Source organism: Larus michahellis, chromosome 1 (assembly GCF_964199755.1).
Source record: "Larus michahellis chromosome 1, bLarMic1.1, whole genome shotgun sequence".
Taxonomy (NCBI): Eukaryota; Metazoa; Chordata; class Aves; order Charadriiformes; family Laridae; genus Larus; species Larus michahellis.
The window spans coordinates 132,287,735-132,314,713 of NC_133896.1; the positions used below are offsets into that span (position 1 = coordinate 132,287,735).

The window sequence follows — 26,979 nt, forward strand, 5'->3', positions numbered from 1 at the left end:
GCTCTGTGATGGGAAGGGGGGTGGGGGATTGTTTCTGCTGTTGATTGACCCCTGGCTTGCTTTTTTTAAAAAAAAGTATGCTATGATAAGTGTTTGAGAAGAATCAGTATGATCAAAGTATGGCTTCCGTGAAGGCTCGTCAGGAACATCCTCTCAGCTAAACCCATTAATGACTCCTCTGTTTTGGCAGTACAACTTGAAAGTGATGAGATACTTTCCCTTTTTTCCCCTACTACTTGAATATTTTTTTCTCCCTGTCTCGCTCTGACCGCTCAGTTTTACCAAGCTTGCAGATCAACTTGTTGGAAACGTTTTTCAGAATATATTTATCTTGCACGTGAGCCTGTTATATTCCAGTGTACAGCTCTAGCTGTGAAATGTGTGTGTGTGTGTACGCATATGTCTATATATGAATGTATACCTGTATATATGTTTGTAGGCCATCATAAAATGTAACATTCTTGATGAATTAATTTGACGTTGGGGAAACATGATTTTACTACTAATACTGATTAGTAGAAGTACTCAAATTGAGGACATTTGGATGTTCAGAATGTGATTTCATATCTTCTGTGCCATCCTTATGCTCAACAGAAAGGCCTGTAAGTTGGTTTTAGTAGTTTTCTCAAGTGTTTTTACAGATTAAAGAACTGTTCTTGAATAAATCAGCTCGGAATCATCAGTGGATTCCAGTGCACTTTCAGCCTTTGTTTAAAGCAGAAATGCGGTCATTTTGTATTAAATTCCTACATGGAAATTGAAGTGTCTCTTACAGTATAAAATATATATTCACGTGTGGTTTTTTTTCCTCTCTTTTCTGATATTTCTTCCACTTCCTCTCTCTGTTCCTAAAGGAAGAAATGCCTCTGGAAAGCCAGTGAGAGAGGTTAGTGAGATGCAGGCTCACTGCCATGGCTTCTGTTTGTCACAGCTTGCTTTCTGTGCCCAGCATGCGTGTGACGGCAGCACGGGTTTGCTTGGGTTTGGCGAAGGGCGTGGGGGGCGTGGGGTGTGTGTGGTTTTATTTTGCTTTGAGTTTTGTTTGATTTTGCTGAGTGCATTCCCCATGTGTGCTCTAACAGCAGCCGTACCTCTCAACTTTCAGTGGAGACGATGTCAGCTCAGGGATCTGCATTTTCTTACATCCTCCCAGGGGTGGAAACAGAGGAACGGGGAGGAGAAGATAATGCATTGAAATTAAGCCTCTGGGTGATAAATGTGGCCGGCAAATGTGCTGCAGTCGTTGACTTAAGTTCTGTTGCTCTTGTATGTAAGCACAACAGGGAGACCCATGTCTCCTGCCGTTCTGCTTACATACTCACAATTTATATACATGTGCCAATATACCAGCCATCGTCTCCAGTTATTAAATGGTGGGTTTCTTTCTTTTTCTTTAGAACAGTGAGAGTTGAGAGGTATAAGAGATTCAGGTGGTTTAATTTCCTGATATACTATTACAGAATGAAGAATGCTACTAACATTCACCAGCTCCACGGTGTTGTGTTCAGCAATGCAAATGGGCGATGGTTTTCACTGTGCACTTCGGACATGGTTGGTTTGATGCAAAATAGATTTTAGAATTCGTACGTCGCTTCTTGTTAACGGAGGAAAACGTTTTGCGCTGTGTTGTCATAGCACCTTCGAAAGTATTTCCAGGGAGCCTTGATTTTTCCTCTGTGAAGCTGCTCTTGACTCGCCAACCGGCTACAATGTTTGAAAGATGAATTCCTAGTGAAAATTATTATTAAAGATAAAATATTCAGAGACTGCCTGAGTGCAATTGCAAGTAGCTGTGAAATGACCTTTCCCGAACAGCTGATGTTTGGCATGGATGAGGCAGGAATTAAAGGATAACCCGTTTCGCAGACTTCTGCTGGTGCAGCGAGAGGGGGGTGCTCATGGAAACACACTGCGCTGGGGTTTTTAGCAGAGCTGTTGTGAACCCCCAGTCGCTGCCGGGCTACCCTGGGAAAGCCAGGATTTGTTCTAATGCAGTGCCTTGTAATACCGGGCTTCTCTGCGTCGGCTGTGGGAGCTGGCACTGGCCCAGCCACTTCGAGGAGTGAGATCATCCGTGCAGGTTAGGTCTGGCCTCAAGACGGCAGGTCCTCTCGTGTGGGTCAAAAAAGGGTGCTTGGGATGTCACCAACAGGCTGCAGCGGTCCAGAAATTTTATGGAAATTATTTCGTGTTCAGCCCTGCACGCTGTCAGCCCATACGGTCTGAGAATTCTTCTCCGGCTCAGCAAAACAGGTTGTTGATTTCCAGTATCCTCGTTCGTATTTATGCATATTATTTGGAAAAAGCTTCTGCTGCTGAGTCGAGATTTGATACAATTAATAAAAAAAATTAAAAATTAGAAAAACGGGCATGTCCTACCTGATCTGATTCCAGCAGTTTAACCCTAAAAAAGTTGACTTCTTCAGTGAATCGCTCACAGCTCTCCAGTTGAATTTGTGCTCGCTGACGGTTCCACAGGGGGCTGGGTGACTTGCAGAAATGAATATAAAACGCAATTCTCCGCTTGCCTACGAAGTGTATGAGCTAAGGCACAGAAGCTTTTGCTTTATGTGTGAATCCATTTGTGCAAAGGCAGCTCACGCGGTTTTAAACCCACCGGCCAGGTTTTGATCCCATTACTCACATTAGGTATTGTTTTCATGTGTAATCCCGTGGATTTCATGGCATTACTTTATAAGGATAAGGGTATCGAAATCCAAGCCACCAACAAGAAGGATTTGTCTTTTGTCAGGGAAGGGTTAGAAAGCTGTGCTGCAAAAAAAGGCACTGCATTGTGTTGGGGCTTCTTAATTTACTTTCTATCCACTCTTTGGAGTCTGAAGGCTCCATGTTTATTTCTTTGACAGGCTGTAGTGCAAGATTGATACTCAGTTACTGCGCCCTCACCCAAGGGCCTTAATTCCAGTAGAGCCTCTAAAGCAAATTCAGCAGATGTGAAGCGCATCGTTCTGTGTGTGACCAGAAGTGATGTAGTTAAGTGTCTGCAGAAATAGGCGTGTTCTGCTTTCAAGGCAAATGCACCTGTGTTAATATTCCCTCCATTTTATAAGTCTTAAGTTAATACTGTCCATGTCCATTTTGGGCTTTTCAAAGCTGCATTTCAAAGTGTGTGCTAGTTTTTTTCTTACACAGTAGCGTCTTTCAACCTTTCAGTGCCTCAAGCATGGAGAAAACTTTTCAGCTTTAATGTTTAAAAAGAAAAAGGAAAGAAAGAAAGAAAGAAAGGATGGAATTAATGCCACCTTTGGTGGCATTCCTTTAAAATATGAATAATAATGAGTGGAAAGCTATGATTTGTATTTTTCTAAGTCCTTTTAGGACAGTATTTTTCTTATTAATTAAGAATGTCAATGTCCTACGTTTCAGTCTTAGAGAGGGCAAGTAAGCAGTATTCAATAGAACCAGCAGAGCTATATAGAAGCAGTCATCTAATTTGAGCTCTTATTTAGGTAACAGGCATTATAGAAGAGGGTGCGTTCATTGCACACACAGTTCCAGGAAATTATTGCATACGTTGTTCTCGACTATTCGCAGTCTTGATTGACCTAGCTATTACTCCCATCTGCAAGAGAGGCGAAAAACCTTCTGGCGGTGCAGTGACACCCAGCTGAGGGTTCACCAGTTGAGTGGCTGGAGGACGGCTGTGTTGCCCATTCTTATGGCTTGTCCTTCCATTCCATGACTGCCCTAGTGACTGCGATCCCCAAACTGTTGCACTTTACAGTCCAGCTATTAACATAAACTGCAATCAGCAGTGGTTTATGGTCATGCTTTGAGCTGTAAACTCAGGTGGCTCAGGAGAAGACACATGATTGTTCAGCTTTTCTGCAGAGGAAATTAAGACCTGTGCTAGAAAGGCGGTGTGGATGGTGTGGGGGAGAGGGAGTTGTATCTCCTTAGTAACCCCAGCCTGCCTCTGCACAGCTTTTGTGGAGGGAGAGCAGATCCAAAGCATGGTTATTTCAAAAATGTGGTAGCCATTAAAAGAGAAAAGGAAAAAAAAAAAAAGCTGACATTCCTGTAATTGTTACGCGTTAAAAGAATACCTAGTGATCCCTGGATGCATAAGGTCTTCTTGGCCTGTGTTTTAGTTGCCAGACCAGTTTAGCAGTTTGTACCTACTGTGGCATACTTCTGAAAGACTTTTTTTCTGTATTTTTGATTGAAGTTATTCTTTCTAGACCTAGATTCTTCCTATAAAACCATCTTGCCTTTGGTACCTTTACAGCTCTGTATCTGACAGAACAAAATAGTATTAACAAATCATGATTTTTTTCTGAAGATGGGGTATAGCAGTTTGGGTTGCTTTAAATCCACGGAAGGGTGATCGCTCTTCCCGAGCTGGGATTAAGTGGTGGTGTAGTCCCTGAGGAGCCCTGCAGTCCCATCGTTGTTTCTAGAAACAACAGATCTCAATAAATCGGAACGAGAGACGGTGATCCCGCTGGCTGCAGTGCCTCCCATGCCTGGCTGCCCAGTTACGACTCTCACCACCGCCCTGTCTCGTGTCTGTGGGTCGCTGCAGGTGAGGAGGAAAAGGAGTATTTAAAGCCTAGGGATTTCTTGAAAGTAGTTTGCAGGGTCAGGATGTTTGTGGGGATGCTGCAGGTCACCCTGGTAAGTAGAGCGAACCAGTGGCAGTTACCTTGCTGTGTATATAAGCATCTCCCATCTAAAATATGTTCTTGCTTTCGTATGACTTCATCAAATTTTCACTTTCCACGGTGTAATTTGCTGGATTGATTTCAGCCTGCATGATGCCAATAAAAGAGATTATCCCTTACATCTAAAATAAATGTGGTAGCATACATTTACTTTAAAGTAAGCTACGTTTTGACCAGAACTTGGCAGGAATTTGTCATACTCTGTTACTTGATGCGCTGATGAGCAAATTACAAGTTTTTGCTTAGGATGAATAGGATGGCTATCATTAATGATTTATGGATGAAATCGCTGCTTGATGCCTCTGTTTCTCTCTGCATTAGTGCAATTAGCAAAATGTCAGGAGATTAGAACCAAGTATTTCTTTATATTGATACCTGGCAAACTGTGCCACGCACAGCACAGCTCACTATCGAACATGCAGCTTGTTGAGTAGTTACCATTTAGATACAGCATAGTTTTGTGTAATGAATGCTACATTTAAAAAAAAAAAAACAGCAAACAAACAACAAAAAAAAACCCCAAAACTTTAAAAACTAGTGTTTAGTAATACTAAATAATTATAATACTAATAAAATACTTTTGCCACTAGTGAAAGGTGGTAGTAGTTCTCCAGAAGAAACAAACTTCTCTGGATATTTCTCAGGTCATTTTTTTCTATTCCATAAATGCTGATGAATATTAACTAATGTCACTCCAAGCTGCCATGTACTGTAGGAATGTCAGCTGTGCATGACTTCCATAATATTTGAACATTTGGAAGAGGATAGTGAGTTTGATTTGCCCCACAGGGAAGGTTCATTCCTGTCTTGGGAGAAGACAGTTGTGTCAGGAGGGACGCCCACTGTGTAGGTGGGCAATGGTAACAGTCAGGCTCCAGCACGTTACAGGTAGAGACTGCATGAAAGTTTATTCTGGATACCCTGGTCATGTCCTTTCTTCATTTGGGTGCTTCTTCCTCAAGGACCTGCAAGGACTCAACATCCAGGCAAACGCAAAGCAGTCCTGGGAAGCAGGGTTGTGGGCAGATGGCGTTGCGCGTCCCATGTTTTTCCAGACAGACGTTCTGTCAGCTGCTCTCAGGGAGTAAATCAAAGCCCTCTGGCCGTAGCAGCATATAGTTTTATTGAGTAATACTTCCCCCGTTATATACTTTCAGTTGCTGGCACTCTGCAGCATAGGGACTTCTTGAGTTGGAGGTCACATGCACTTCTTTGCATGTAAATAAATCTTTCTTCAGTGATTATTTTCTAACTTCTTTTTTAACTCATTTATGTGTTTGGCCTCAACATCAGCCTGTGGCGATGAGTTCAGTAATACAATTATGCGCTGTGTGGAGTATAATTCCCTTCTGCTTGTTTTAAGACCTTCTGGCTGCTCGTTCCTCCTTGTCCTTGCAAGAAATCTTGAACACTCAGCCCTCGTTTGGATGCTTATCTTGTAGGGTGCCTAGATCTCTTGTCATAGTCCCTCTCCAGTCCTGTTTTTTCAGGAGGGAGACTCCAGGTGGGATTCAGCTGTTTAAACCATGACCTCTCTGTCATTTGAGATGCCAGAGGGTATTTGAGACAGTCACAGAGGGCTGCAAATCTGACACAGGACTTGGAGGAGACCCACACTCTTCTGAACAGCAGCTGGAGACCAGGCCGAGGGACTAAAAGGGCAACTTGTGGCAATTTACTCTCCCTACCTTCAAGTCGGTTTAGTCTCCAATTGTGATGAAGCCATTTCTCACTGCTGATCAGCATTGCTACCTTTCCTTTCCATTTGCAGCGGTGGTAAAATGGGTGTGAGAAGTTACAGATTTCGTCTCCAGAACTGTACTCTGCATTTATTCATCACTATTCATCATTATGTAGGAGGGCCATGTGTTGTGGTTATACCATTTTAGGGCTTTACAGTGGTTATGGGTGAGGAGAAATGCACAAATGAACCACTGTTGCTTGATAATTGTGGCATCTTTGTTTCTGCTGGACTGCTGTCTGAAAAGCAAAGGATATTTTAGAAACGACTGAATAAACTGCAGCCGTTTAGTTTGGTCATCATTTTAGCTATCTGTGCAGTTATCCTGCTGGGACCTCTTGGGTTTAATGATTTAGTTAATTACTGCTGATCTGTTTGTTTCTGTTTTTCTCCCCGATAGAACGTTGAATGGTCAAACACTTGCAGCATCAGTTGGAAACTTTTCTGTGATGTCAATGGATTTAATTGTTGCTTTTGGTGAACATTCGTAATGATGCAGCAACATGCTGGCTTACTGTCAACAAAGTTTACCGTAGCCATTCAGGCCAATATTGCTGTTAAGTGTTCTGCAAAACTGGCAACTTTGCTGACGACAACATGTTATTATCATCCAGGAGACTTCTGGAAAGGATACTCTCCGGTGTATTCCACTGGGGATGGCGGCAAGCGGCACATGGAGTGATGGATCTGTGCTTGGCCTTTTCTGTAAAATGTTCCTACCGATCTGCTGCGTGTCTTCATTGTTTAATTTCCTCTTCCTTGACTTTCTTTTTCAGGCCACAATGTAGGGAGCCTTTTCCACATGGCAGACGACTTGGGAAGAGCGATGGAAACCTTAGTGACAGTGATGACCGACGACAAGGTGTTAGAATAGCGAGATGTGTTTTACAACTTCAGGCGTCCCGCATGGTTTTTATAATATTCATACTACAAAGAGGATTAGACTGTAAGAGTTTACAAGAAAAAAAAAAAATCTATATTTTTGTGAAGGGTAGTGGTACTATACTGTAGATTTCAGTAGTTTCCTAAGTCTGTTACTGTTTTGTTAACAATGGCAGGTTTTACACGTCTATGCAATTGTACAAAAATTATAAGAAAACTACATGTAAAATCTTGATAGCTAAATAACTTGCCATTTCTTTATATGGAACGCATTTCGGGTTGTTTAAAAAAAAATTTATAACAGTTATAATGAAAGATTGTAAACTAAAGTGTGCTTTATAAAAATAATTGTTTATAGAAACCCCCTTAAAAAAACCACAAAAAAAATTACTGAGGCAGTGCATTTGTTTAGTATCATTTCAGCTCTAACTGCATCAGAGATTCATGTCCTGTGTTCTTTTCCTTGCCTATCAAAAAAACAAAAGAATTATTTCCTGCAGCGACACCAAAATGGCGAACTTATGTTTCTCATTGGTTTTGTCTGACTAGGGCTGGCTTTAAAAAAACAAAAAGTCCTGAACTTCCGATGAAGGTAGTTACGTCACCTCTTTCCAATAAAATTAAGAATGACATGAATCTCACAGCTAGTTCGCAATAACTAAATGAAAGAGCACATTACATGACAGAGCCTGCAAAAAAGTAATAAAAAAAAATGAATAAAACCACCCCAGAGGAAAGAAGGAAAGGAAAGAATTGAATGACCATCCTATGTCCCAGCGTTTCATCTGCTGACTCAATTCCTGAATGCTATTAGTAAAGGAACATAGAAATTGCCTTACCGGATTAAACCTTTGGACCTCAGTGTCCGGTACCCCGCTGGCCGCAGCCAGTGCTTCAGCGGGAGTTGGGTACAGCTGTCCCCCGCCCGCTGCCACCGCTTGTGTCACCTTTGCTGCAGAGGAGAGAAGAAAGGGAGAAGTTCCCTCCTGACCCCCTGTGGGATCAGCTTCTGACCCGAAGCACAAGTAGGTTACTCACAGAGCGTCTGCGCTTCTCCGGCTCCCAGTATTCTTAATGAGCGTGAAGCTCCTCCATCCTCTGGGAAATAAAACCAGAGCTTTCCACAATGTGTGTCTCAGCCTGCTACAGCAGCCGGTCCCAAGGAGCTGTAACGCTGCGAGCAACCTTTGGGAGAGGCTGTAGAAGAGTTTACTGCTGTTCTCGCGCGCGTATGGTCATCAGGTGAAGGTAGCCACACTGCTCCGTGTGATATTTATCACCAAAACAAAGGCCCTGGTCCTTTCTCCTTCCCCATTTCTCTCTACAAGTAATCCCGCAGAATTAACAATAACGTGAGAAAGAGAGGAACCGATAGCAAAACAGATTAGCCAGCTTGACTGCAGCTCATGAGAGGTAGGTTTGGGTATGAGGTGCTGTCAGCAAAAGCTTTACCACTTCATTTTCTTAACCAGCTTTTAATTTTACCTTAGAATACGTAGAAACACACCATCCGACTTTATATTGCAAGAGTAAAAAAAAAAATCTGTTACCTCTTCTTGTATGAAGTGTAATTAAACTTGGGAAAGATTTTATTTTGAATGCTAGTTAACATTGAACATGGCTAGTCATGCTATTTCTACCTCACTTTGGTTTTGTGGTGTTCCTGACAATTACGTACAGATAATGTTACATCTTCACCACGTGTCCATTGTGTGACCAGGTCTCATTGTTTAAATAATGCCAACAATGATAATCATTCACAAAAAATAAGTACAATCCCCCCCAAACCTCCGCTTTCCTAATAAAAAGCTTTTTTAACACTTCATTACAACAGGAACCCTTGGTATTTCTCATGGTCTTTTTTATCAGAAGGTTTAAATTAAGATCTGAGAAGGAGATGGGTTTCTTCTTTTTTTTTTCTTCCCCTTATACGTTAAACCTTCTCTTCAGAAAAAAAAATGGAGGAAAAATGGATTGCACGGTTGTTTTCATCAGGGTTTTGTTTTGTTTGTTTTACTTTCTAGATCTTAGTTTTGGAGTGAGTCTGTCAAAAAATATTTAAAAAGTTGAAAGCTTTATCGCTGCTTTTTTAAGCATAATTTGGGAATTATTTCATATTCCTTATAATGAAAAAGTATTAAACTGTAAAACATAATCAGTGTAATTGAATACATAAATACCATATGGCATGTTATTTCATTGTTACTCAGTACTGGTTTATTACTTGGATATCATAATATATTGATTGTGTTTTAACACCAACACTGTAACATTTACTAATTATTTTTATAAACTTCTGTTTTACTGCATTTTTTCACAACATATCAAATTTCACCAAATATATGCCTTACTATTGTATTATATACTGCTTTACTGTGTATATCAATAAAGCACGCAATTATGTTATAAAAGCTGCGGTATTTGTCATTGAGGTTCAGCAGCCACCCAGCACATCTCCCCTCCGTCAGTCCTCGCCTTAGGTGGGCGCCCAGCACCCCGTATTGTCGAACGCCCTTGTTAGGGACATCTCGGTGCCTCAGACACCTCCGCGGTGGTCAGGGTGCCGGCGGCAGCATTCGGGATTTGGCTGGAAGAGGTAAAATGTCTCTCCTTGGTTTGGGTTTTTCTCCCCCATTGAGGTTGTGAACCTCCCGGTTTTAATGCTCCACAGAGCTTTTTGGAGATTGCCAGCTCCATGGTTTCTACCTCGTTGCAGAAGGGAGCTTCAGATGGGATTGATGCTTGCTGATGAATCCAGCACTCGATGGTCGTCTTTGCCACCAGGCGTAATGCTAGCAAAACCCTCTCCTTTTGGGCTTTGGGAAGCATCTGTTCCCGTCAGAGAGGTTGATCACGCTCATCCTGTCTCATATCTGAGAAACACGCGTAGGTTTTAATACCCAGGCTCCGCTAGTTGTGTGATGAGGCTGTCTTTGAGCTACCTTTCAGTGGTAGAAATAACATAATGAAAAATAATAAAAGGCAAAACCAGTGTGTGTTTGTATATGATTTCGATAATAGCGTGAGGGGGAAGTGGGAATTTCCTCATTTCATTCACTTGAGGACATAAATACGCATCCCACATCCACTCTCTCAGGCTGGAGTTACTCTGGATCCCCTCCTACATACGTGAATCAGTGTGTGCCTTGCTGTACTGAGGTCTCCTCTGAAGATGACACAACCCACAAAGCACAGCAGCCACCAGTGACAAGACGACTCCTGTTTAATTCAGTTAAGTGAGAGGGAGGATAGCTTTCTCCCTGCCGCCAACGCCGGAGTTGGTTGCGCGTGAGGAGACGCTGTTGGGTTTGAAGCCTGGCCGTGAGCCAGAGGGACGCAGCTTGCGGGGTGGGCTTATTAAATGCCTAAATGTACTGGAATGTCATGAAAGGGCGCGCGAGCGAGGCAGAGGAGCAGTGGCGTGCTGCCTCGTCCCATCAACGTGCTGGAAGGAGCAGGAGGCAAAACCACATACGCGAGCCCCAACTCCCCTCCACGAAGTTAGGGCTGCCACAGGTAAATCCAGCCCCCGGTGCTGCAGGTCACGCGTTGTGGGCTGGCCGTCGCCTCTCACAGGCCTCGCACCGATGGGTGCTGCTGGGTTGGCAGAATGTAGGTGAGCAGCCGCTACCCTGAGTACTGCAGCTCTCCAAGGCAACGCGTGCAGCAGCCCGCCGGCCAGCTGCTTTGATCGCCCCGCGCCCACGACCATTTATGACTCCTAACACCCCGTCTATAAAATCTGATATTTCTGACTGGCTCTTTAGAGGGTTTTCCTTATGTATGTTCAGGCTAAATATCCTCCTTATTTTAAGGACAAGGATATCACCTGTTCAGTGTGTTTCCTTTGCTCTCTGGAGACATTCCAAAGCCGCCTGGACATGTTCCTGTGCAACCTGCTCTAGGTGACCCTGCTCTGGCAGCGGGGGGTGGGACTAGATGATCTCCAGAGGTCCCTTCCAACCCTACTATGCTGTGATTCTCTGAAGATTAGTTCTATTTAATTTTGGCAGCTGCCCTTTGCCCATAGACTTCGCAGTCTTTCCTCTACCTTTTCAATTAGATAGATAGATAGATAGATAGATAGATAGATAGATAGATAGATAGATAGATAGATAGATAGATAGATAGATGGATGGATGGATGGATGGATGGATGGATGGATGGATGGGTGGATGGATGGATGGAAAACCTGAGGCCCTACTAGCCAGTTCAGCTGTACTGGGGGGGTGGGAGGCTCCCTCAAACTTCCCCACCAAGGCCATGCGTCTCCCACGCTTCCCATGATGGTGGCAAACCTTTGTGGCTGAGGATGGCACGTGCTGGTCATCTGCTGCATGGCCCCTGCCCACCACCTCTCAGCCCAGCCAGTGCCACCCAGCCCAGCCCTGGGCTTGCTGGTACAAGTGTGTAATTCGCTTCATGGCGGTGCCTGCTGCAGAGCATCCGTAGCCGCCTCTGGCTGGGCACAGGTGGCAGAGGCAGCACTGCAGAGCGCCGTGTGAAGTACGGGCATTTCCAACCCTCCCCACGCGCAACCAGCAATGGCTGCTTGCAGTGCTTTAGCTCTGAAGCTTAGCTGCGCCGTTACGCACACTGCCACTTTTGCATCACGGTGTCCTGCAAATACACCCCCACACACACTTCCCCCGCCCTGGCCCCGACTTTGTGCAGGGGGGACACCCTGCAGTATTGACACCACTGGGAGGACGTGATTTACTCCTCCTCACGAAGGTGCAGGAGCAGCAGGAGCAGCAGGCTGGTGCCCAGTCCCGCGCTGGTGGGTTAGCAGCATGTCCCAGCCCTCAGGGGCATTTCACTGTCTGTGACCCATTTCGGCTGCCCGTGGGCACACACGTGCAGTCAGGCTGAAACCCAATAAATCTTCCCCTTCTTGACTCAGGCTCCACTCAAAGATTTCACTGGGAATTCGTTTCAGCTCAGAGCAAGCATATCAACTCATTAGAAGGTGCCATAAATCTGTGCAAGAAAAACGGGGCTGCTGAGACCAACTAAGACATAACACTTCCCTACAGGAATCCCTGTAAGCTGGTAATACTGCTTACCAGCTAAGGGAGATGATTGCAGCACATATTTAGTAGCTCATAGTGCCAAAAACTTGGTTAGAAAAGCACTTGTGGTTAAGGGAGGGGTGAAATTTAAGGAAATCTTGTAGCTATAGAAGTGAACCGTGGGGCTTCACAAATACAGAGAGTTGCTGCTTCAGCCTATTGCCTAAATCCTTACTGCTTGCCAACCCAAGGCTCGTATTAGTCAGCTTGGCAATCGTTTACCAGGTGTAAGGGCTTCTTTATATTATAATTATCTGAGCATTACAATGGATATACCAGTTATTTAATAGCTGGCACACGCTTTTTACTAGCTGCATCCAAGCAAATTCTCCCTATTTGCTGACATATGCAATGCACTACTTGTAAGATTTTTCCTCTCTTGCACACACACAGAGACCATATAGGCGGAAAAAAACAACCAATCTTTTATTGTCTTTCTAGCTGAATGGAAGAGGTTGGGTTTTCTCCACATGAGCATCTCCAGGAATAACAGCAACCTATCAGTATGTCAAAAATTGCAACATGTATTTAAAAAAAATAAATATATATATATATATTAATGTACTTCTATAATAGGAAATCAGAAAATTATGTTAATTCCCTCAACATTCCTATATTTGTTTCCTTCCCACATGCTCTACTTGAATCTGAAGATCCAAACAAACAGCATGAAGTGCAGTTCTGCAGGTATAATGGCTTTCAAACCATTAACGACTATATGAAATAAGGTGAGGGTCTTTGAGAACACGTTGTTTTATTAAGGCAAGGACAAGTTAAAAGAAGTCAGTCCATCAGCCCTCCGTGAAGCTGTAGAAAGATGGTTTGGTCCCAGTCACACATGAACTTGCCACCTCGGCGTGCCTGAAGCTGCCGTCGGCGTCTCCGCTTCTCCCAGCCACTGCAGCTCGCTGCTCACCACTCTGCGGCCTGCACAGGACCACTGTGCTGCTTGCTCATCTCTGAGGTGGTGCTCTCACCTCAGCAAGATGAAAGCTCCTTCCCTTCAGACTCAGAAGCAGACAACAAACTGCTGAGCAGCTGATCCGTGAGGCGGTGTGGTCCAGTGGGGGAACACGGCAGCGGCAAAGGCTCCTTGCCAGGCCAGGGACACCACCAGGTCAAGCCTTGCCTGGTCATTCAGGGGACATAAGAGGAGCAGTGAAACCCCAAAGCGTTTCATGGGAACAAAAATCAAGCACATATAGACAAATTTACACAGGCGTGCTTTTACACACTGGCGGCGTTACAACATAACATGAGGTTAGAGCACTATCAGAAGAGCAGTAGTATATCCCAAAATAAGATTAAAACCATTCCATATCTAAAGGCTCGCTGTTAAGTTTGCGCTACTTAAAGATGCCCTCATTGACGATCTATGGCAGGGCTAATACACAATCAAAAAAATATCATCAAGACAGGATTTTTTATTTCTGCAGCAGGGTAATTGTCTAGTTGTGCCTCATTCACCAGACAAATGGTTTTATTCTAACACTGATGTAGGAGATACTTCTTTTGCACAGAAGATTAATAGCAGTTGCCAGTATAATTCCCTGCTGCATCCCACAGTGAATGTTTAGATAAAGGCTGCAACCAGCTGCAGGTGATAAGACGTGAGACTACTGGGTTTTTTCCTACCAAACACAAATACAAGCTTAGAAACTCACAGGCCTGAGAAAATATTAGGTACGTTAAATGAGACCCTAGATACATGAATATATGCAAAGATGCACACACAGAGACAGAGACATGGAACACCTTGGTCTTCCTCTTTGTGCGTGTGTCTGTGTGTACGTTCACATAAGCACATGGACGCAGATGTGCACACACAAGCCCTTTGCTGTGCCGAGCCTGTGAACTGCTCAGTTAAAAAAAGTAAAAGAACCAGACTCAGTTGTGTCAAAATAGATAAAGGCTGACAATAGAATCATAGAATCATAGAATCTTCATGGTTGGAAAGGACCTTTGAGATCATTGAGTCCAACCATACACACACACAAAAAAACCCCTACATCTCTGCCACTAGAGCATGCCCTGAAGTACTACATCTAGACGTTTCTTAAACACCTCTAGGGATGGTGACTCAACCACCTCCCTGGGCAGGCTGTTCCAGTGCCTGACCACTCTTTCAGTAAAGTAATTCTTCCTAATATCTAATCTAACCCTCCCCTGCCACAACTTCAGACCATTTCCTCTGGTCCTGTCATTATTCACCTGGGAGAAGAGGCCAACACCCACCTCTCTCCAACCTCCTTTCAGGGAGTTGTAGAGGGCAATGAGGTCTCCCCTCAGCCTCCTCTTCTCCAAGCTAAACATGCCCAGCTCCCTCAGCCTCTCCTCATATGACCTGGTCTCCAGACCCCTCACCAGCCTGGTAGCTCTCCTCTGGACACGCTCCAGCACTTCAATGTCCCTCTTGTCCAGAGGGGCCCAGAACTGAACACAGGACTCGAGGTGAGGCCTCACCAGTGCCGAGTACAGAGGCACGATCACTTCCCTGCTCCTGCTGGCCATGCTGTCCCTGATACAAGCCAGAATGCTGTTGACCTTCTTGGCCACCTGGGCCCACTGCTGGCTCATGTTCAGCTGGCCGTGCACCAGCACCCCCAGGTCCTTTCCTGCTGGGCAGCTTTCCAGCCACTCTTCCCCAAGCCTGTAGCGTTGCAATGTGCATTAATTCAGCTTTATTCTAAATTATAACAGCCCGTGTTTTGCAGCACCAGCGCAGTATTTTAGTCAGCTGAAGTTGTTGAAGTTTCTTCAGGAATTTTGGTTCCTAAGGAAAGTGGCCGTAAGCACATTGGCTCCATGTAATGTCTGCTTTTGTTGTTCCTTGGAAACACCTGGCAGAGCTGGCATGGCCTTCCAGCCTTGGCAGAAGGTAATAAAGACATCAAGCCTATAACTTAGATTCTTTCATCTTTTTTCTTTTCCTCCCCCCCTTTTTTTTTTAACCTCCCTGGCAAGCTCAAAGCCTTCCTTCGGCAAGACCTTGCAGGCAGACAAACGGTGCTGAGCCTTTCAATGACTGTGCACGTATTTTATTCTACCTGGGTTGTGCCGGCTTCCTCTTCTACATTAAGCAGGCTTTTAAGACAAAACAATACACAAAAGGAAAAGACCGTTTGCATCTCTAAGTCTTAAAATCGCAGGTACCCACATCAAGCCCGAGAGTTCCCTATTTTCTTGCTGCAAAGCCTCAACACTGTTAACGCCGACGTGCTCTTACCAGAGGCTGTGAGTACCATATGCAGGGGGCCCTGCACTCCCCCTTTGTCAGGATATAAGGATTCCTTAAAAGTTCCCCAGTACTTAGGATGCTCTTCCTCTCCTGACAAAAATATGTTGATTTCTCCTTTGTAGTCACCCTTTTTTGCTTCTGCTATCCTGGCTTTGTTTCCTGCTGTCCCCGGCAACTCCTCCCCTGCGGAGCTGGACACTGAAGCCCTTTCTTGCCCAGTGCCGTCCATACCAGCATCACCATTAGGAGCTTCCCTCTCCCACCCAGGTCACCTGTCCCCATCCGGTACCCATCCTCATCCCCATCCCCATCCCGCACGGGCCCCAAGCTCCAGACCCGAGTTCAGCAGAGAGGGACGGTGCCCCAGCCCTCCCCTCGTCCCCCAGCCCTAATCCCACCTCCCACCACCTTCCACCCCTTGGTGACAATGGTGGCCCATTCCTGCTCTGTTCCCGCATAGGCTGCTGCCAAAATCACCTGGTCCTGAAGCCAGCCTGACCTCCCCATCACATGACCGACACCGCGGGGCTGTGCACGCCAACGCTTCATTACCCCCACTTTCCCCTCCTGCCACTGTCTTTAACAAAAAACACGAACCACAGCTGGTCACAAACCCATCGCAGGCAGCGCTCCCTTCCAGCGCAACACATTTGCTTAACGCTCCATGTTTTCTTTCCTTCAGTGTGATGGGATTGGGGTTTTTTTTCCTCCCCTCCACTAATTTCCCTACTGAGCCTCATTTTTTCGTGCTTCATTAACGTTTTCCCTTGTGCCGCTTCTAATACATAGCTTTACTTACAGAGCAGGTTCTCCCCCTCCAGCCCCCCTCTTCCACTCCTGCTGGGCTCTCTGCTTGCTCACCATACGCTTAGGAACGTGGCCGTGTAGGTAGGCACCGTTTATGTCTGGAGTCCCATATATGTTCCTCTTTACTCCTTGGGCTGGAGTTTGTGACTTGTCTCACTCTCGACGTCTCTAACCCCGAGTGAATCAAAGTTTTCCCTTTTGTTAATGGGACCATCAGTAAGAGACTCCTTTCTTTTAACGCACTGTTGCAGGAGATAATTAAAATCCTTGTAGAAAGGTATGCTGGTTCTCCTTTGTTTGTTTAGGTTTTGTTTTTTTCCCTTGTTTTGTTTCTTTGGGGGTTTTGGGTGTAGTTTTCTAAGAACAGGGCTTACCAACTTGCTTGCTGCTGGAATTTGTGTTGAGAATGGCGGTTGGCTCACATGACCAACAAGGCTCCATAACCCCCATGGACCGTGACTGCCAAAGGCAGCCCCATGGACTCAGCTTTCAAAGGGGGATGCAAACTGTGCGGCTTATGTCCCGTGAAGGTGATTCACTAAAGTGGCCTATTTTTAAGAATATTTTTTTTTTTTAAGAGCTAAACACTCAAAATCATCCAGTGCGCTTGTGGGTATCTGTACCTCACAGAATCACACCGCCAACATTCAAATGGCTTACCACGGAGATAGCAGCCAGACTTCAAGTATGGTACTCAGGAAATTAGGCACCAAATGCACCTGATTTTGCTGCTCACTCACTCCCACCTCTCAGCACAGAGGGAGTTAGGGAGGTTGTGATCCCCGGGCAGGGGAAGGCCACGGTGAGAAGCCCAGCTGGCTGAATGTCAGGCATTAGCAGCACTGGTGGGCTCGGGGACGGTGGTGGCTGTTGCCATGGGCACCGGAGCAGCAAACGATAATAATATCAAGGCAGACTAAGGGGGAAAGGGTAAAATAGGATATCTCCATTTCACTTCGAATATGTCTTCAAATTAACTGTGGTGAGTAATTACCTGTGAAAAAGTAATAATGATGATTCTGCAGCTTAGAAGAAAACTCCTTTAACAGCGGGCTGCAGGAGACACCTTTGATTTTGCCTGCTATTAAAGGGCTTTTTTTTTCTTTTGTATGAGAAAAGAAATCATAGCCATGAAGTAAGTCACATCAGTTATTGCTAAGACAGCTGTTTCATTACAGCGTGCACTGCTAGGTGTTATTTTTTCCAGACTGTTGCCTGTTGTGCTCGGGTGGCCTTCCCGCCTGTCCCCGTCAATCCCAGTGGAAGTTTTCCATTTTCATCTATAAGGGGACATTTCCCCATCTTCCCCGCGCAGAGTTTTTCTCCAGCTGGGCTCTGCACATGACCCCAGCACTTTGATCCTTGCCTCGCATCGGCAGGATAACTTCCCTGACTTCCATCCAATTTATACAAATCATTTGACCTTTTTCCTTTTGCCTTCGGCCACAAAGCACTCAACTGCCACAAAGAGCCTGCCAGCATCCCACAGAAGGAAAAGAGCATCGCGTCAGGGCTGTTCAAGGGTCACCTTCTTCTTCCTCGCCCCCTTTGCACTGCTTTGAGTTATTTAAAAAAGGAGTAGCACAGAAGTGAGTCAGCCCAAAAAGGCCCTGTGGGCTCAGTGAAAAGCATCCCTCGTTTTGCCCGGTGCCGTGTCTTAGAGCCAAGGCTTTGTGCCTCCCCTGTGCTCTTCTGCTCTCTCCTGTAACACTTTAAAGTCCGTGTGGGACTGTGCAGAGGACGACGGCGGGTCCTGCAGCCTCTGTATAGTGTGAGGCTTCTGGCATTGAGAAACCTTGCCTCTTCTTTCTGGGGAATGACTTTTAACCTAAGTTAACGATACTACCTACATTCAGCATTTCCCAAGTCTGGGCACCTAACAGCCTCATTTACAAAAGGAAGGCTATTGAAGTTAGGGCTCCTGGTCTTGCTCCTTTCTCTTTTTCCTTCCCTCCCCCCATCGCCCCATTTGCTTCACGCTGGAGCTGTGAGAACAGTGGTCCTTAGCTGGCAGCAGCAGCAGCATCACCCAAGCCCCTGCCCTCTCTACCTGGCTTTCTTGGCGCTGCCAGGACAAGCGTGCGACGCCAAATCAGCTCCGCTTCATCACATTTGTTGCATGTGCATGAAGTGCCGCTGTGAGCATGCTGCGCCTCCGCCAGGTCACAAAGCGATGGCATCAGGGCGCGCAGACAGCCGCCGTCTCAAATGCGGTGCAGAGGAGCGGCGCCTGTGCGTCCGTCCTGATGGTCTGCAGCTCCCATCTGTAATCCAACATGGCTCTGCTGTGCGCTGCCATGGGCTGTCTGGGTATAGCAAACACTTAGGGAAGTACCGGGTGCCGTGAACTAGATGCTCATTTTAAAAGATCCTGAGAGGCAGAGAGTTGCATGTATTTTTTGCAGTCATTACTGCACAAGAAACGGAGAAATCCTGCGGGTGGGATTCATCATCTGCAGCACATTATCCCGTGACATGGAGAAGAGACACGGGATCATTCCCAAAATATCCTTCCCCACTGATAAATTGCAGCGAGCAGGTTTGAAGCTGCGCAGCGTGAAGGATAACCTACTTAGGACGGACACGTGCGTGATGCTATCAGCAATACTGATGCAGTTACCAGACCTCACGACGGGTTGGAGGAAAGGGTGACATCAAATCACAATTTGCAGAAGCGCAAGGGAGCCGGTAGCCTCGGGGCAGAGCCACCCCACATTTCCTCCAGGCTGGGCTTTTCCCTCAGCCGCAGGGTATTTGCTCACTGCAGCCTTCCTCCTCCCCCACAGTGTGAATATAAATATTAAAAAAAACCCAGAAAGCAGGGGAATACTTTGTGTTCGAGTGGGTGCTGGAGGAGCGGTGCCAGCTCTGCTCTGGGCAGCCCGGGCAGAGATGCCTCCAGCCGATCAGCCGCCCCACGGGGAGGTGGCACAGTGGGGCCGGCGCCGCTACTCGTGGGGGGATGAGATTTTGGGCATCTCTGGAGCCTGGCTGGGGACCGACCTCCAGCTGGGTTGGGGATTTACACGGGGGAATTCAAATCCATTCATCCTGACAGTGCCCGGCATGAGTAGGGGCGAGAAGGACGCAGAGGGGCAGCAAAGGGGCTGGGGGGCAGCTCATCCATCGGGGTGATTTGCTTTATACATGGGTCCAGGCATTTCACAAGATAATTTCAAGGTGGCACAGGCAGCGGGGCACATTTTTCAGCAGAGCGTTTGCAGCAGAGGCCTCTTTAAGGCAGAAATAGTTTAATTTATGAAAAGCTCACGTGGGGCTTTCCTGGCTGAGGCAGGAGCACCAGCCGACTGATGTTTTCCAAGGCAGTCATCCATTAACGGGCGATTTCCCCATCCTTCCCTGAACTCCACTGCCCTCTGCTAAGCTCTGGTGCGCATCGTTTCTGTAAGCACAAACCAGCATTTTAATTTTAAGCGCTTGACGGTGTCATGGGTTTCACTTCAGTTGTTCTTACAGGCTGCAAGACCCCAGTTGTACCCTGCGCTCCGGTAAAGGCAGGAAACAGCAACGCAAGGAGCAAATCACTCGGCACTTCAAATTTCTCCTGTAATCTAAAGGAAAGGAAGAAAGCAAGGAAGAAAGCAAGGAGAGAGGAAGGGAGGAAGAGCTCTAAAACTGTAAGAGCTAACAAAATAGCTGTAAAACATGTCTGCTCCCCCCACCAGGAAATACTTAATATGATGTATAGGTACGATGCTGTATTGGTCTAGCATGTATCTGGTCGCACTAAACGCAGCCATACATGATAATCAAACCCACCTACACGCAGGGAATATTCTCTTTAGTCACAGCTAAGCAAACAACAAATCTTTCTCTCTTCTGCAGCCAGCCCAGTGCCTTTACCACTCTGGTGATTGCACTGCAGTCTGCAAAGCGGCTGGGGGCACACGCGTGTGTGGAAGCAGCAGGGGTTATATAGAAATATATATAGCTAATCAAACTTTTATTAACCCATGGCCTTCCATCTCAAAAGGACACGGTCGAACCAATGATGATTTGTAACGTCTGCAGCCTCCTGACTGAGTAGAAAAATCATTTGCAAACTACTCCTGATTTTCTGTGAGGGTTTTCATGATGTGTTGGCATTTGCTGGATGCCCTCGGGCAGTTTTGCAGCCCGGGATGAGCATGCGGCCGCTCAGGATTTGCTGTCCCGAGGGGATGCCCGGGGGGTGGCAGTGGCACCGGGTGCCCAGGGCTGTGCAGCACCTTCACTAGCCACACACGGGCCCACGCCGGCCACGCAGGAGGGTGTCTCTCACAGCAGTGGTGGCAGAGGAGGCTCCAGGTGGGAAGTCCTCTTTTTTGGTTGTCTGTATGGCTTTTTTGTTACGTTTCAGCACAGCGAGGCGCTGAGCCGTGAGGAGGGCAGGCCCTGACAACTTGAGGTCCGCAGCACTCTCATGCCGGCTTGTAATGGGGATGTCCTCTGAAATCAGGGCTTGTTGGTCCTGCTGCCAGGCTGGATGGCTGGAGCATGCATCACAAAGGAGAAAACAGAAACAGAGGAGCCTTTTATTTCTTAAGCTGGCAAGTAGCAAGCAACTCCATGTCCCAAATATTAGCCAGCTCTTCAAAAATCCTGAGACTTCCAGATTTCCAAAATGTTTCTGTTCCTTATTATTTAATAGTTCACACATGATCCCCAAAAGCTACCCCAACTGCTTTGGCTCACATTTGCAAACAAGCCCTCATTCACCCCATCCTAGCCCAGTCCCATCTGCCCTGGGGGGCTGCTTCTTATCCACCCCCCAGATTCCCCCCCTCTGCCCTGGGATCTCCAGAGGTCCCCCAACTCCATCCCTCCTTTCCCCTCTCCCAGCACCACAGGGGAATACCTTTGGGGTGCAACAGGGAAGGCAGCAGCCTCCTCATCCTCTCCTGGGGTGCATGGCATGGCAGCTCCGCTGCCAGAGGAGCGGTGGCTTCCCTGGAGGTGGCAGCTGCCTGCAGGGTCTGCGGGGTAGGGGCAGAGCCAGAGCCGAGCCACTGCGGCCATGCCAGGAGGGAATGGACCACCTGAGGTTCAGGAGGACTGCAGGGAGGTTTCTTCCAGGGATGCAGGAGCGGAGGGAAGGACCAAGCAGCTGGAGACACAAAGACCTTCTCAGCCATCCTGCTCATAGCAGCAACAAGCATCTCATCTGCGAGGTAGCAAAACCAGGATGAGGTGGGGGGAGAAATAAAATGAAAGCTTAGCTTGATTTCAGCCTTGCATAGAGGTGAGTATGTGACAGCGAGCACCACACAGTCTCACACCTTTGCCTTGAATGTGGTGACTCATGCAGGTGCAGAAAGTTTTCTGCTGCGGATCTTGTTTCAGCTCCAACCCAGCGCTTTTGGTCCCCATTGCTTCCTGCTGTTTGTGCCGTGCTCCTTCTGGCACCCTGTCTTTCTCACAGAGCTTTTACCGCGCTCTCTCCCTGGTTGCCATATTCCCCCTCCATCTGTTTCGCCAGCAGCTATTCTCTTCTTCATCTCTAAGGCACCAGGGGCTCTGCCCCCTCCCCTGCCTGCCTCCTCCTGTCCCCACGCACCTTCCACCGGCACTCACTGCACCTGGAAAACAGAACTCCACCTCCCAAGCCCTGCCTGCTCTCAGCTGCTCTCTCCCCAACACCTACTGATGTCAACCCGATAGGAAAGTAGCTCCTGTTCTGCTTTCCATGCTCCAGTGGATGGTGATGAAGCACAGCTGGCACAGCTGGAGGGGACGGCGTAAAGCCTGAGCCCCTCGGCTGGAGTTCACCCTGGGCTTTGAGTGCAGCGCAAGGTCCCAGCGGCTTGCAGGCCCTGGTGCTGCAGTGCTTGTCCCACCCAAATTCCCCAGCAAGTGACTCCTGTGGACACACACGGGGCTGGATGAAATAATTACAGCCCCTGCAGTTCAAAAACGGAACGGGCAGAAACGTCAGGCAGATTTCACCTTCGTCGGGAAGGCAGAGCAAAGGCTGCTGGTGCACAGCAGGTGGATGTATCAAACGCAAATGCTTTTCTATTACTTCTGGATGAAGGTAAGTGCAAACAATCAAATGTCCTTTCCTATTTTCTGTGTCTCCCTCTGCGACGCTGATAGAGGGAATCCAAATGTTTCCAAGCAGGCAGCGCCTATCTGCAGCAGGCAGACAATTTCTAAATGTATTAGCAGCCCAGAGTCAATAGAGAAATAGCAGTCCAGCATATCATCCAATTTTCAAATGTAAACAACCAGACCACTTTTAATTTGAAGGACTACAGCAGGGAATAAAACCAACCCTGGAAAATACACACAGCAATGACCGCTGGTCGTGATGCATTACCTTCAGGCATGCCTGTTATTTTTTCCCCGCCGGCTGCCATGCCACAAAGCAGAGACAAACCGGTGGTTCTGGCCTGTGCCGAGCGGGCTGAGCCCCCAAAACGGCCCGAATGTGTGAGGGAGCAGGCAGGCTGTTCCCAGGAGATGGTGCAGAGACGCAGTGCTGAGCACCCCGCGCAGGATGCAGCCCTGCCTTGCCTGGCCTCTCCCACTCTGGCACGGCTGGAGGGGGAGACGACATTCAGGAGAGGCGCTGGCGGTGCAGCCGGTCACTGGCAGCAGTGCTTTGCCTCTCTCCGGAGACCCCTGGTGCTCCCCACCTTTGGTCTCACAAGCAGCAACGCCTCAATGTCCCAGCCTGTAACCCGCCGATGCATTTTGTTAAGGTAATCACGGGCAGAGTAAGACATGGGATGAAGCATCCGCCTCCCTCCACAGCGACTGCAAGGAGGAGGGAAACAGCAAGAAACCTCCAGGGGATCCTGGAGAGGAGGGAGAGGATGGGGAGGAATGATGCTTTTAGGAAAAACCCTCTTGGGGTTTGCCAGTGTAACTGAGAGCAAAATTGTCCCCTTGTCTACACTGCTGTTGTACGACTGCTGAAGGGAGGCCTCTCACAATCTTATCTCTGGCGGCACACGCCGGCTTACAGCGAAGCCTGAGAGGAGGGGACATGCTGCGGCTGCAGCCCAGGGGACCGGGCTGCGAAGCCATCCTCACCCTCGCTGGGCGCTGGGCTGCTCCCGCCAGCCGCACATCCCGAGGGAATGCCGGGGGCTGTCCTGCCGAGCCAGCAAAATGGGTCTGACACCAAGACAGGCAGTGACACAATGGATCCGTTCAAAGGAGGAGACCAACCAGGCAGATTACGTCTTGAGTGAATCCGCCAGTCTCCATTGAACGCAATGGGAACGGGCAGGTTCAACCTGGGGCTCCTCGTCCTACTTTGCTCTTTCCTCACTCCCTTTCTGAACCACTGGTGGGGGTTTGCATGGTGCATGCGAGGGGGGTGAAGCGCTGGAGGTGCTAAGCCAGATTGAAAAGGTCACCTTCTCATCACGCCATTAAAAACAACAACCACCACCTCTGGAAATGAAAGATGAACATCTGCTTTAAAGTCCACCACTTCCCAAGGTGAATCTGGCATGCCGGTGGAGGCAGGATATTGCTGGCGAGAAGATGAGGCTTTGGGAAGCCAGCAGCAATATCGGGAGGGCTGGCTGAGACCCTCCCACCCGTGAACCTCTGCAGCTGGGCTGGGCCGTAGGAAAAGGCTGGGTCTGGTTTTCTGCGCGAGCCGTGTCACAGCGGGTTGCACGGAGCAGTGGAGGGTGCTGGGCTCGCAGGGAGCCATGAAAGCCCGCAGTGGTGACACCACCTGCGGTGCAGCAGGAGCGATGTTGTTGTCAAGATGATCCAAGCGTGTGAACAAGGCAAGATTTGCCATACCTTTCATTGCAGGGGCTGATCTAGTCGGAAAAAAACAGACAAGATTTCAGGCGCACACGACTTTTAGGCTTGTTTGCCTAAAAGCTAGTCTGCCCTTGTCGCTGTTGTTTTTTTTCCCTAGTCTCATGAAAAATACACTGGAGACAAAAAGTGAAACATCAGACAGAAATGATGGGTGTCCTAAGATTTCCCATACGCCCGGTGTCGGTGTGAAAGGGAGGTCCCCTGTGCTTATGGAGGACCTGATGCTGAGCCCTCGGATGCTGCATCATCAGTGCTGGGGCCCTGGGCAGCCGCAGCTGCTGCAGCAGCACAAAACCGGCACGGAGCTGCATCCCTAGCACAGAAAGGCAGGAAAGCTGGGAGCTGATCCCCAGGCTGGCACTCAGTTGTGGAACAGGTTTGTCTTAGGGGTTAAAAAAAAAAAAAATCAAACCACAACAAAAAGTAGAAAAACTGCAGCGCCCAGAACTGGAAACTGTTAAAAGTTTGCTCTTTTTCAGATTTTTCTCTCCCATCTAGATCCGCTGGCGCTTGGCCCCGCGTGGTTTGACATGAGTCACGGTGTTGTACGTTGGGGTCCAGCCAAGATTAGCTGTTTTGTATAGTGCTGCGCTACCTCGCAACTACTGATTCACTGCAGTAGAAATGATAGATTGTTTTACAGGAGGAAGAGAAGGGGAAAAAGAAATAGAAGGCCCACCGGTAGCTAAAACAGTGGATGTGCTCCACCTACCGGCTGGTAACAACAAAGTGAGCCCTGATAAAAGGCGGCATCCTTACAGAGAACCGAACCAGCGCTTGATGTTGCCATCCTCTTGACTTTTTACATTTGGAGGGGAGCCCAGGGGAAGAAGAAAGGAAAAAAAGGATGTGAAGAAGAAAGGAGAGTGAGAGAAGATGAGGGCTGCATGTCAGGAGAAAAAGAAATAAAAGAAATGAAGACACGGCTCTTTTGATTTAAAAAAGAGATGCTTCAAGCATATGTAAGCTTGCAGCAACCTTGGCCATGTAAAGCCATTTTGATTTATTTCAAAACTCCCAAAGGAGAGTTCTTTGAATGCTGTGTCCTGTTTTTGATTGATGGCAATGGGGTTTATACCTCAGAGAGCTGAGGACACGTCCCAGGCTGCCACCTGCTTCCTTCGGCTGCCGCTGCCTTTCTCGCCAAGGCTTTTGGGCTGGGGAGAGGGATAAAATTCCCAGGGCTCCTGCATCCTCTGCACCCTCTCTCCCAGTGAGCGTAGCTGCCTCTACTGCCATTATGATATGGAGTCGCCACACATTTGTCTCCTGCTCCTGGTCCTTGATAGCAAAGCAGACCTTGCTTTCATTATCCTGCTTCCCCCGTCCAGGACTCTTTTTCCATTCAGGTCAATGGAGCCTGTGAGCAGTTGCTGCCTATGTAGGATCTACCTCATCTCATACGATCTTCAGTCCCCACAACGTCTCCTGTGAAAGACAGAAATATTTTTTCTCTACTTGCCAGGGAAGAGGCAGGGACACAAAGCAGACTGAAGGTAATGGTCAGAAGTACACAGTGTCAGAGTCTCTGTGATGACTTTAAAGTAGATATGACTTAGGCACTTAAGTGCCATTAGGCTGGTTGAAAATCGAATTCTCAGCATGATCTTCTGTGAATTTCTTGGATTAACCAGTGTGAGGATCAGGTCTAGTGGTTTGTCAAGTTCAGGGTGGAGCTGCTACTCAGACCTGGACAGGGAGGCAAGCCACCGCTAGTCCCTCCATCAGCCGAAAGGTTTGTGCACAGGACACAGTCAGGGGAGTCAAAAAAAGCTAAGCTGCGATCTTCACTCCAGATCCAAAAATAAAAAAAAGGCATTTGCAAAATAGCACTTCTCCAGTGCTCTGAGGCATGAAAGGGATATCTTACTCACTGCTTGTTTTTTCTTAAGAAAAAACCAAACAAAACCACCCAATCTTCAGAAGGTGTGTCCTGAAGCAGATGTTTTTTTAGTATGTTTAAATTTATATAATATTTTTACATACTTCATATATATGTGTGTATGTACATACACACATACATAGGTATACACACTTATATATTGTACTTATATACGCGCGCGCACACACACATATATACAAATGCCCTCACACAGGGGTCAGGAAGCTCATTTCTGCCAAGGTCTACTTTAAAAATATTTAAGCACGTGGCTGCACACACGTAGTCAGGTATTCCTGCTCTTATACTGTCCAGTTGCATGTTCCCTCTGCTGTAGTGTGATACTAATGAGGACATACGGCCCTGGGCTTGCTGCTGCTCTGCCCACACAACTGTAAGCATGGCCAGAGCGAGCACAGGTCCACCTATATCCAGCCACGTAGACCTGTCTGAAGCTGTTCAGATCCCTACTGTCCTTGAAAACCTCGTGCAAAGCAATTGCCCAAGACGGTGCAGCGCCTTTGTGACAGAGCAGTAACTAACCATAGGTTAATGCAATAACAGTATCATTTAATATCCCATGGGACAGCATCTGAATATGTTTCAGACCTGTCCTGAATACAGATATTACCAGTGGGGTGTAATTTGTCTATGCCTTTGCCTGCAGCTGCTCCTTTCTATTACTCTAGCAAATATTGCAGAAATGAATAAAAGCTACGGAAGAGTAGTAGGCTTATGAAGTGCACGCCGGCTACCATTTCCTTGTACTCATTATTAATGTACTCTACTTTTTCATCATTCTGTACCACGTCTGTCTCCTCCTAAAAAAAAAAAGATGCTTCCTTTTTCACTTTGCATTGATACGAGCCTTCAATTCAGCCCCG

General features: G+C 47.2%; 1 protein-coding gene across 12 annotated transcripts in view; it reads left to right on the top strand.

Moving 5' to 3' along the window:
- Nucleotides 1-9,715, top strand: part of DMD (dystrophin) — a 1,292,219-nt gene extending 1,282,504 nt beyond the window's left edge. For 9 of the 12 annotated variants that reach the window (XM_074604145.1, XM_074604154.1, XM_074604121.1 and 6 more), the window contains one exon: nt 7,203-9,709. In XM_074604145.1, coding sequence (XP_074460246.1) covers nt 7,203-7,300 — 98 coding nt within the window. In that variant the 3' untranslated portion in view covers nt 7,301-9,709. Of the gene's footprint in view, nt 1-854; nt 887-7,202 lie in introns of all 12 variants that reach the window. The other 3 variants (XM_074604126.1, XM_074604198.1, XM_074604208.1) reach the window with 1 other exon arrangement.
- Nucleotides 9,716-26,979: the final 17,264 nt, after the last annotated feature.